At 39.3% G+C, this 12,699-nt stretch overlaps 1 protein-coding gene across 6 annotated transcripts in view; it reads right to left on the reverse strand.

Annotated features, from left to right (window-relative positions):
• Nucleotides 1–56: 56 nt before the first annotated feature.
• The window catches only part of bcorl1 (BCL6 corepressor like 1), a 50,463-nt gene continuing 37,820 nt past the window's right edge, over nucleotides 57–12,699 (reverse strand). For 4 of the 6 annotated variants that reach the window (XM_012968111.3, XM_018096174.2, XM_012968109.3 and 1 more), the window contains 6 exon segments: nucleotides 9,336–9,563; nucleotides 6,415–6,581; nucleotides 5,333–5,478; nucleotides 3,493–3,570; nucleotides 3,175–3,340; nucleotides 78–1,744 (listed from right to left, as the gene is read on the reverse strand). In XM_012968111.3, the coding sequence (XP_012823565.1) occupies nucleotides 1,474–1,744; nucleotides 3,175–3,340; nucleotides 3,493–3,570; nucleotides 5,333–5,478; nucleotides 6,415–6,581; nucleotides 9,336–9,563 (1,056 nt within the window). In that variant the 3' untranslated portion in view covers nucleotides 78–1,473. 6 annotated transcript variants of the gene reach the window in all.

Raw genomic sequence — 12,699 nt, forward strand, 5'->3', positions numbered from 1 at the left:
ATGACCTGGATGAATGAGAATCTTCATAGACTTAAAATAACTGGATTTTCCAGACCTTGAAATTAATATTTTTTGTATTTTTTTAGCACCCGTACAATAAAACTGTACCATTTACAATAAAAAGAAAAAGAAAACTCTCAGTTCAAAAGAAGTTAAAGTGCCGTGTATATAACGTGGAACAACACACGGCCAGCCCTATGAAAAGGGCATTGTCATTTCCTTTCCTTGATGGAAGCGGACAGTCACACAAGTTCCTTTCACTCCAAACTGCTTTAAAATTAGCATTTACTATAAAAAGTAAGAAGCATTGGATTAGGTGGGAAGAAGAGCCCTGAGCACATTCACACACTTTCCTTCTCCCCAGTCTCTAGCCATGCTGCTTATGGATTTGCCGTGTCCACTGAAGAAAGCAGGGCAGAAGCATATCGAGTGGTGTAGGCAAGGCCTGACCATATCATATCTGCATCATCAATGCACATATTCAAGAGTCTGCAGTTATGTTGCTGGCTCAGGCGGTCAAAGTGTCCTTGGAAACCCAAGCAAACAACCAAACCATGACTTGATTTGAATGTTATCAGTAGGAGGGCACACAAACACTTGGGTTTATATCTGCAGAGTGGAATCTTCTAGGCCACAAACCATGTTTCTAGAAGTTGTGTTGCTTTGGCCTGGCTTCAGTGTCTGCTTTACAGCAGTCAGCAAATGTCACTCAGTATTTCATTTTTTTTTAAAGAACTTCTCATTAGGAGATAATAAGTGAGCAAAGGAGACCTTAAGAAGTTCAGTTCAGTGGCCTTCTTGGTTGAAGTTCTCTTTTATCTGAAGGTTCTTCAAACAAAGAACCATGATTGTCTTCCTGTTCCAAATTCTTTATGGATTGACCAATCAACCCATGTTGTTTCAAATATGAACTGGTGCTTTGTGTACTTTTTATTTTTTTTCCCCCTAAAATCTTATAACAACAAAAATTGGCCACAGTCATGACAAGTGAAGACTGACTGAAAACAGGCCACAAAAAGGACAGAAATGGATCACAAAGACACAAGAGATCACAAAGACTTTCACTCAACATTCTAAATAAGATTATTAGGGAGGACAGAGAAATCTGTAGGGAAAAAAAGCGGGTAAATCTCAATTTCCTTCAAATATGCAGTTTACCACAATTCATTAGTATGTCTTCACCTCAGCAATCTGCTCAGAAACTCAAGAGAATGCAGAGTGGTCACCAGCAGCAAAAGAATAACTCGTCTCTGTTTATGTAGGGAGGACTAATTGTGGTTTTCTATGACCAGATACATCTTCCAGACATCTTCCAAAGATAGAAAAGATCCACATAAAAAGACAGAATGGAAAGAAATGATAAAACCATGAAATCCATTCAGCAGTGCTGGCATTACTAAGGCCGCCTTTTCTTGGTCAGTTTATTGCCTCTGTTGCAGCGGGAAGGTCCTACACACAAGTGCTGTTTACTTGTCAGCTGCTAACACCCTGGAATTCTACAGCTGAGCCCAAAAGTTGAAGCAGCTCCGGCTCATATTTCACCAGCTCTACAATGTCCCCCATGTCCTGTGGCCACAAGTCTAAACCTTCTGTAGGTGTCAAAAGCTGGCTTGTGAGCACCTGCTTGGTGAATTCTTTCTTTTGCATGCTGGCAATTTCAAAGTGCGGGTACCTTGCTTGGAATATCCGAGAGGAAAGTTTTAGACGCTTCAGCACATCAGAAAAGAGCAACCAGTTACTGGGCCTGTAGGGAAGAAAAGAGATGTATTAAATTATTACAAATTGATATCTTCTTTACCTCAGACAATTAGAAAACTCACAGTTTACACGTTTAGTCAAACCACATGGTATGGCATAGAAATACTTAAGGAACACCCACTTGTAATTGAAGCATTCCAGTACTTCCAAAATCTACAAACTCAAGAAACTGATCAACAAAACTACGAGGAGTCAACAAATACATAAAATGTTGACAACATACCAACAGTGAAAAACAAGGCCCAGGACGAACAGGTATGAGCTAGAAGTTCAAATTTTGTTAAACATGTTAAACTCAAATGTTTAATTTTTCACCACTCTATTACTTACAAGATACAAATGTAAGACAACATATCATTACAAATGCTGTAATAGAAATGTTTGAAGATATGAAAATAAAAACAAAGTTTAAAAAAAAAAAATTATTACAAATTGTAATGTTAATACAATTCATGACATTTAAATAAGAAATATACTTCATGTATTAATATATGATACTTTGTATGTCTTTTAATACATTTAAAATTCAAAAAAGAGATGTCCTACTTTTTATGAGAATTTAAACTGGCAAGAAAGTTGTCGAATACACCAGCAGGGGGCACCGCATAAAAGTTAGCAATATTTCTGTGCTGGTTTACATAGGCCACTGCTATATATAAAACACATTGTTTTTATGATGTGAATAAAAATTAATTGCATACAAATCAGAACAACTCAAGTACACCTGTACCCAAACTGATGCAGAAAATAAAATGTAAGACACTTTCTAACTCAATTTTACAAGGTAAATATAATACAGCAGTTTTCCATACCACTGTATACAGAAAACACTGCTGTGTAAAATACAGTAGGGGTAATTTATTAATGCCCCAAAAGAAAAAGAGTGGGAGCCCTAATTGCCATAACATTTGATGTTGAGTATAGAGCTCTCCTGCATCTTGCAGCCTCTGGCACTTTCTAGCATGCTTATTATTTAGAGCTAGGACATGTTCCAGAGGATGTTCTTGTGCTATGGCTCTTATTCAAAATTAACAGAATAATACTTTAAATGTATTTATAGAAACCATTACTTTGTTTTAAAAATTACTAGGAAAATTATATGGGGATCAATAGGTCAATATAAATGAAGGATGCCAATAACAGGCAAAATCTCACAGACACCAAAGACACACTTAGCACAATATGTGTGCATAAACATATGGTCCTTATAACAAAGAAATAGAAATGAATTAAAAAAAACACAACTATAATTTAATGACTATAACAGTGTTTAAATGTTAAGAGAATAAATAGCAGCAGATACACAAAATTAAGTGATAAAACTGTAATTCCAATATAGCACACAAGAGGGCATCTATACACAAGGTTTTTTGTTTTTGTTTTTTAAAGGAAACCTTTACTTTTTAGTTTACTTACCCACTAGTGAGAGACACATGCAGATTGTAGCAGGAGAGAAGCGGTCTGTCGGAAAACTCAAACAAGAAGTTGTCCTCTAGGTCTTTGTCTCCTTCCTGTTCCTCCTCCTCGTCTGAGATATTAGAAGTATCAAGGAGAATGTCATGACCAACTTCATCCTTCCCACCTGACAAAATACAGTTTAGGGGTTTTTAATGTACATAAGAAGCAAAAACTATGAAACCTAAAAATATGTCAGCACTTGTTACTTGGAGGTCTGTGCCTTATCATTTGCACTGTATTGCATCTACAAAATTAGATATTTGGTTAAAAGCTTACCCAATACAGAACTGCTGTAGAAGTCCCAAGATGCATGGGGGTCTCCATCAGAATGCCCTCGGAGATCACCAAGATAATCTATAAATAAAATAAGGGTCATAACATAAGTTCACTATAAGTTAAAAGTGATAATGTTCTCTAGAAAAGGTAATAGAAAAATTAAAGGCACTTAAAAATGATACCTGTCAGGCTACATCTTGCAACTCTAGGGGGCTGATTTACTTACCCACGAACGGGTCGAATGGAGTCCGATTGCGTTTTTTTCGTAATGATCGGTATTTTGCGATTTTTTCGTATGTTTTAAGTTTTAACGCTACGAAAAATGCGCAACTTTTCGCGTAAGTTTTAACGCTACGAAAAATGCGCAACTTTTTACGCAACTTTCGTAATGGATACGAAAAACTCGCGTTTTTACGCAAAAATCGTATTGGTAACGAAAAATTCGTACAGAATCCGAAAAAATCGCAAAACATACGAAAAAATCGCAAAATGTTCGTTTTCAAGTCGGAACTTTTCCAATTCGGGTCGGATTCGTGGGTTAGTAAATCAGCCCCTAGGAGAGGCGTTAGCTATGCAACCTGCACTTTCCCATTAATTTAACTAGATAAATGGCTAACAAAGATGAGCCAACACAGACCAAATGTTGCACAAAAACTAGTTGACCTGGTCAAAAAATATAGTAAATGTGTTTTGGGCAAAGCCCTTGATAAACCACCTCATTTTAAAAGTTGATACATTTCCACTACTTCCTAGATCTCTCTTCTTTCTTTTTGGGTCTTCTGTGAAGAAGGTTAGCTCAGCATGCTGCAAGTAGATTATACCTTACCTACAAACTTCCACAGTCACTACTGTTGTATTTTGTGGAATGGTCACCAAATGTGGTCAATTTTATATACAGCATGTATTTATTTTAAAATAAATCTAAGAAACAATACAGAAAAGCAAAAGACTGTAAATTCTATTTTAATAAAGTTCTAATTTAAGCACATTTAAATATTATATTTAACTGGTTTAGTGCAGCAGTAGCTCATATATTTATATTTTAGGTGTGTGTTCTGATCACTATATGAAAGGTACAGGCAATGTATAAAAAACATGCACGTGTTTTCCATGTGCATCAAGAAAAGGGGAGCCAGGCTGCTTGCAGTGTAGGGTTTGGCATTAAGTAGCAGGACTACAACTACAGGTAGGCAGACAACACTTTTGTCAAGGGTGCAGTTAAAGAGCACCTATCGACTGCCTCACCTTGTGCGTTATGGACATGCATGTGATACAGTATCGGAACATGTGCCACCATGCCCTTTAGGGGGGAAGGGCAGCGCACAGGGTCTCTCTAATTTAAACATCAGCACACTCCATATCTTTTCTTATGATGCACGGTGTCCCTGTGTGCCTCATAAAAATTTTTAACTTTGGTCTGCGCCAACACTCAGGAGCACTTGTTTGGCCTACGAGCTAAGCAGTTTTAACAGCTCCTGGGGAAGATATCAACGCCATGGCGTTGTCAAGTCGACCCTTCACCCAAGGCAACCCAGCCAGCCACCTTGCACCTCGAACAGTGGTTGTGGGAGGAATAGGGCCTGGATACCAATTACAGTCAGGTGTCATGGAGTGTGTTGATGTATTAAAAAAATAAATAAATTGGATGGTAAAGACAGAATATGTTGGTGGTGACAGGCAGTATGGGTGGATGAGACAGCTTGTAAAGTTGTAAAGTGTAAAGTCTAGCACTACACAGAAGGCAGTGGCAGTCTTATTTTATGGAGGTAGAAACATGGGTAAAAGAAAAAAAGAGACATGGGCACCCAGCAACCAACTGAAATGATGAATCGGAACTTACTGCTTAGAAATTTCCTCATGATTTCACTACTGGCAAGCTTCATAGGTGTTTGCCCAGAGTATGTGGCCAGTGTGGGATCAGCACCATATGACAACAGAAGCCACACAGTTTCCAAGTTATCGTTTACAACTGCATCATGAATAGGTCTGTTGGTAGAAAAAAAAATGTTAGAAAGCAAATACCTGCAACTAAAAGTCTTCATAATAATATCTTTGTATGGATCTAATTTAGGGATTCACAGAATCCACTATTTTGGGATCTGGCCAAACCCCAAATCCTTTGTGAAAGATTTGGTCGAATACTAATTAGGCCATGGAGGAGCAAAAGAGAGCATCAACCTGTCAATTTCTGCATTTATGTGACAAAAAGTTACGTGATCTTAAGGATTCAGATTCAGCTTGCCCAGGCACATGAATTTGTCCAGATCCAAATCCTGCTGAAAAAGGCTTAATCTTGGCTGAATCCCAAACCAAATCCTGGATTCTGTGCATCCCTAACCTAGTTAAATTATATTTCAGGATGAATCTGTATATTTAAATATAAAATATAAACTGTATTGAATAGTAAAAAAATGAAAAGCACAAGATTCAAATGGGTAAGACCTCAATTGAAAGAGTTGCTTATACTCTCCAAAAGCTGTCACTGCCTTGCATAATGCACAAAGTATCTAATTTTGATAATCAGATCACATCTAGGTTAGCATCACAACAGATTTACTAAATTCTGAAATGGAATGAAGTGCATTAGAAAAAAGCAAAAGCAGTGTGGGATGCACTTAACAATGCAACAGCTTCAGGGTTCCCCATTGTCACCAGGCACAACTACACACCATTCATGACATGAAAGCACATGCATGTTTGGATACAAGTAGCCTTTGAAATTTTTCACCCACATTTGCCCCTGATTTTTGCACTTTGCACACTGCCTTCCTAGACTATAACATTTTCAGACCTCTGTGTTTTGGAGTGAAGAGACCTGAAGCTGCCCCACTGCAATACCAATTACAATTCTAAGCAACATTTTAGTTTGCATATCTGTTATTTGGTATTGCAGCAATAATGGATGTAAAGGTCCTGAATTACCTGGTGCCATCCTGTGCACTACAGTTGACATTAGCTCCATTATCTAGAAGGATTTGTAAAATATCAGTCCAGCCTCGAGCGCAAGCTTCATGCAATGCTGTGTAACCAGCATTATCTCGATGGTTTATATCACCCAGATCTCGCTGCAAGCAATATAACACGACATCCTAAAAAAACAAAACAAGACAGCTATTTAACCAGCAATATCCTAACAAAAGGTAGCTTAATACATTTTTAAAATCTCCCAGCTCTTTTGCTAAAAGAAAATGCAAGGGAATTCATGGGCTCAAGTCAGATTCTTTTAAATCTGGCCACCCAACAGGATAGCTAAACTGTTCTGGTCTGTTCTTTTTGGGCCCCAAAACAAGGGGTGCTTTATCACCTAGAGAGAAATCTCCTCTTCCAAAGAACCCTCATTCACTTTCTTTTCAAATGCCACATATAAAACACATTACATGCTGTGATCCCTGATAATCACCCGACAATGTGGAAGGAGGAATTTTTGAGCAGTTATCCAATTGCAGAAATTGAAAGGAAACTGTCAGGTATTGTCAGGTGCTTAATTGATGGCCAGTTAACCCTCTGTGACCTTTCATACTTGTGAGCAACATTTGAACATAAAAAATGTTGGGGAGCAACACAAGCATGAAAAATGTTCCTAGGGGATGCCCACAGAGGGTTGTGATTGGCTATTTGGTAGCCCAATGTGGACTGGCAGCTTACAGGAGGCTTTGTTTGGCAGCACACCTGGTTTTTTATGCCTCCAATCCAGAAATTCAAAAGTCTGCTCTGAGGCCAAAGGGAGCAACATCCAAGGGGATAATAAGCAACATGTTGCTCATGAACCACTGGTTGGGGATCACTGATACAGAAACTCCCAAAGCTACAGTATGTCTGGGCATACTTTTTTGGGGGCAGGGGCAACTACAACACATGCCAGAATTAGAGTCATTAGAACAGCAGAAGGAAAGGTTTTCTTTACAGAGCAGCTGGATTTCATGGATGTTCTCAAAATAAAAATGTTAAAATATAATAAAGACAATGTCATATCCGAATGGGTTGATGTGATATGTTTCTGGTTTATGTAATGTAGAATATGCTGGGATTCCACATTTTTCAATAAATGGTGCATTGAACAATTTGCAGTTCTTTAGCATATACAGAGAGATGTTTTTTAAAGTCAGTAAATAAAGTCAAGGAGCAAAGTCAATTTTCCTTCCCCTAATTTTTTTTAGATCTAGTCTAAAGCAATAATATGAAGCACAGGGTGGCTGAAAATGCAGTGTGCGCTATTGGCCTTAAAAGGGTACTTCACCTTTAAATATAACACAAGTAATGGTGCCAGGGTCTGCATACAAGAAAGGCAGCAAGTGATGAATCAGAGCATTCGCTGGGTATGTCTGCTCCATGATGGAGCACCAAGGGGCACAAAAAATGTGAGAGGAGTGATGCACACTTTAAGTTGCCCTGCATTTAACACTAATGTCCCTCTACCCAACCTGGCAGGGTACACCATCATTACTTATATACCCGTGCCTGTTGTAAATATATAAATAGGTAACAGCCTAGTGAATAAATAAGAGTGTGCTGGCATCTCAGACGTGGTGGGACTGTGAACCGCCAAGGGTGTTGAGTGGGTCCAAAGCTGCCTTCCAGAGGTTGCTGTGGGTTTTGTTCCAGGCCAAGCAACACTACTTTAGAACCCTGTACATAACATCTGTAATATACAGGGTTTCCTTGATCTGCTATATACAGCTTGTACCAGATGGCCATTAAAGGCACAGCTGGCAGAAGGACACAGAAGGCAGCTTTGCTGCACCAGGTGCAAGTGATACATGTATATCTATTAAGGCTTTGTTATAATGGCACTAAGGGCCGTAGCAGACAGGGAGATTAGTCGCCCGCGACAAATCTCCCTTGTCGCGGGCGACAAATTTCCCCGAAATGCCATCCCACCGGCGGTTTCCTCTCAAGGCAACTTCGGCGATTTCAGCGCCGCGTATGCAGTCCCACCGGTGATTTACATTCTCGCCAGTGGGATGGCATTTCGGGGAGATTAGTCGCCCCCGCGACAAGGGAGATTTGTCGCGCGGCGACTAATTTCCCCATCTGCCACAGCCCTAAGAATCTCAGCCACAAAACACAACTGCTGAGAAAACGAAGGGAGATTTATATACTTAATACAAGTACAAATGCATTTGAATGAATTCTTTAACTACTCTTCCACGCATTGTTTACACGTTGTTTTCAGGTAAAAATGAAAACCATATTAATGCTATTGTCCCTTCTTATCTAAATTAGTATTTGTAGTTGGCTAAACAATTAAATGATGATGATAAACTATTTATTAATCATTTTGTGTGGCACAAACAACAAATAATCCATGTAGTGTGTGCATTTTACTGATTATGGTAAACAATTACAAAATGCTTAAACCACACACTTGTGTGTGTCATCGAAACGTTGGAAATTCTTTTGTTTGTTTACTAAAATCAGTCACTCTAAGGCTAGCTCCACACGGGGCGGATTTTCCTCTTACGCTTGAAAATCCGATATATGACCGATATAGATATATGTATATATACATAATACACAAGAGCAATGAATATCCTGTAAATTATATCCTTATAAATGGTGCCTAGTGATGGCACCAGTGCACAGATGTCAATCTGTGCTTAGTGATGTGATTTCTGTCACATGACTTATTGGAACTTGTGTATTATAATAAATAAAATATGAGTATATTAGGAGTCACCTTGGAGTTTCATGACCTGTATAAAAGTACTTGCCTTTGGCCCTGTGCTTTTACATGGTCATGAAACTGCTCTGTGACTTTTAATATCCTTATATTTTACAATGGGGGTACATTATTCAGTATATATATATATATATTCTGCACAAATACAGAGACATGTTCTTACTTTGTAGCCAAGACGGGCTGCCCTCTGCAGTAGGGTTTCCCCAGCGTTTTTGTTCACAATCAGTCTTCGAGCCTCGGGAGGGATGTGCTGAGCACTAGGTGTGTCTGAGGAGCCAAGTGTGCTGGTGCGTCGAGATCGGCAAGGTGTATCTGGATCTTTACTCTTCCTGGAAGATGGGGATTTCAATGGAGTGCTCTTGGGGGACTGGTTATTCCGCCGGGTCTTTCCCTGAGAAGGATAAAAGGCAACAGTAATGAGGATGGGAATTATATTATCTATTAATATATAGTAGAAAGTTTTCTCCACTTATTTGATACCATGATTATGACCTCTAAGATTCCTGATCCCCACATAAAGAAAGAGAAAACATGCTAAAATACAGAAAATAAGGAACAAGAATTTGTGGTACAAGAACAGAAAAAATGAAAAAAAAAGAGTTGAAGAAAGAACAACTCTGGCAGTAATTTTAGGCTAAAGACACACAGAGCTACTAGTAGCAGCTACTTCTTGTGGCTACTAAAATAGACAATACTGATCATTTACAGATAATTGTCTCTACGTGTGTTTTAGAAGAGGCAATTCTCGGTATTGTCTATGGCAGGGTATTTTCTGGAGTTTAGTAGCCATAAAAAAGTAGCTGCTACTAGTAGCTCAGTGTGACTTCAAAATATTCATTGTTGTAGTCGATTATAATGTTTTGTGATAAGACTTGATAAAGAGCCTAGCCAAAAATGTATTGTGTAATCCACTACCCCCAAAAGATACGGTAGAAAACAAACACAGAAAACAAACATACATATAAAACTAATAAACATCATGTGGTTTTACATCATATTGCCTTGGTTTTATTTATACAAATCGTGTACATAGCAGTGTTCCCACTTAGTCTATTCTCGTTTGGGGGACTTCGTGGTAGGGCTGGTCGCTAAGATATGGAGAGTGTGGACAGTTCAGGTGGTAGCATCTATCCAGCTTCTCCAAATTTTTTCATATTTTTGGGGGCATCCCCGTGCAGTATATGTAATTTGGAATAGTGGTAGCAGGGTTCTGATTAGATTTAGCCATCTATCTATTGTGGGGGGAGACTGGGCCATCCAGTGCAAGAGTATGCATTTCCTGGCATAGAACAATAGGCTAGTTTGTGCTTTTTTAATTACTTTCAAAGATCTTCTTCCTGTAGGCCAGTGACACACAAGGTTATAAATCACCCCTTGATTAATCTTCTCTAGTTGTGGTGACTAATCTCTTCTGAAAGCTTTCCTACCAGCAGTAATGTATATCGCTGGTAGGAAAGCATATGTGGTGTTTCGGCTTGCCAAAGTCGTCTGAAGTTTCTTCAGCAACTTGAGAAAGCTGAAGTGACACATATGTTACCGTAGATTTACATTCTCACTGATAGGAAATCATTCATAGGAGATTAGTCACCACTGCTGGAGATTAATCATGGGGCAACTAATCTCCCCATGCGTCGCTGGCCTTAACTTGTTTTTTTTATTTGTTTAGCAAAATGTTAGGCGCACCCCCCAGTGACAAAAACTGCTTACCTAATACCTTTGGCCAGTGCTTCTGTTTTCTAAAAACTGCCCAGGGTATTTCTGCAGAAGATCCTTGTACCAATGTTTTTTTAAAATCTTTTGTCTTCTTTTCTTTGTGGTTCGGTCATGCACATCAGCAGTAGAGTGAAAGTCGAACTTAGAAACAAAAAACTGTCTCTTTTGCTCGTGTGTTAGCACTGGCATGGGGTATCAGGTAAGCTATTACAATAACTGGGGGGGGGTGCCTAATATTTGGCAACCCCAGTGATTTAGACTTTCCTTCTCTAGGGCAAATACAGAGTTGTTGTCGTGATTCAACATTACTAATCACCCCCTTTGTCTTCACCCTTAAAGAAGACACCATACCTAACACAATGGGGGAGATTTACCAAGACACGAACGCTCAGAGCGTATTCTCGACGATTTTTTCACGATTGCGCGACTTTTTAGAGCGCCCGCACAAAATATTCGGAAAGGCTCTGCCGCTGTTTACAATGGTTCGGTACGAAAATTTCGGGACTTTCGGGTCGCCAATACAATATTATCGTGACTAATATGATTTTTTCACAAGCATTTTCGGGATATTTGCGATCTTCAGAAATTTTCATTTCCAATCCGAATTTTTCCCATTCGGGATTCGAATTTGTGGATTAGTAAATCTGCCCCTATGTGTGTATGTATATCTTTATTTATAAAGTGCTACTTACTAAGGCAGCACTGTACAGTAGAATACATTAATGCATTACAGGGGGTTATTAAGATTATTATACTCAATTGTAATTCCTTTTGTGATTCCTTTGGCACATGAATCAAAACACAACTAACAGGACAAAAGCTCAATCTCTCTATGGTCCTGGTAGCAGACTGGTGAAAATGGCAAAGGTATTAAGTCTCTAAGGGCAAAGGCACATACAGTAATTACTGGTAGTCATTGCAACTTTTTTTAAAATACGATTGCGGTGACTAATCGTGCCGATTTACCGCCATATGCTAACACGCAAGTCGCAACTAATTGCACATAGTTTGCGCTGGGCCAATTAGTCGCCATGATTTTTTAAAAAGTCACAGCAACTACCCTGTGTGTCTTTGCCCTAAAAGTCCATCATTTATTTGGCCACTGTTCCTTTATTTTCTGTTTGGATGTGTTTGATAGAACTATCAGGTATTAAATATGCCCATAAATCCCACAGCTTGATCTTTAGGCTGATCCAATATTCAGCTCCAGGTAGCCCTGTCATGACAGGACCACATCCACATCCTGAGAAAGGGGTGGACTTGGCCCTATAAACATAACAATAAGCTGCTACGTCAGCAAGCAATGCCATCCTGTTTGTAGGAAGCTTTAATGAATCAGTTTGTACTTTTAGGGCTGTGACAGACAGGGAGATTATTCACTGTGCGACAAATCTCCCTTGTCTCGGTCGACTAATCTCCCTGAAATGCCATGCCACCGGGCATACGGGGTGCTGCGATTGCAGGAAGTTGCGGAAGTTTCCTCTCAAGGCAAATCGCAATTGCGGTATTGCGTATGCCATCCCACCGGTGATTTATATTCTCGCCGATGGGATGGCATTTCAGGTAGATTTGCCGCGCGGCGACTAATCTCCCCATCTGTCACATCCCTTAGCATTACCTAGGCAGTTTTTGTCTCCTAGCCAAGCGGGCCACAATTAATTTTATCATCTCCCTCAGCTCTTCTATTATGGTATAAATATCCCAAAAAAGTCAGAAAGCAGTGCACAGCATGGCATGTTACTGCAGTACAGTCAGCCAAATAGGGTTGTAATGGACCACCAGCCAAATAGGGTTGTAATGGACCTCTTCATAGT

This window comes from Xenopus tropicalis, chromosome 8, assembly GCF_000004195.4.
Source record: "Xenopus tropicalis strain Nigerian chromosome 8, UCB_Xtro_10.0, whole genome shotgun sequence".
In the NCBI taxonomy this organism is placed as follows: domain Eukaryota; kingdom Metazoa; phylum Chordata; class Amphibia; order Anura; family Pipidae; genus Xenopus; species Xenopus tropicalis.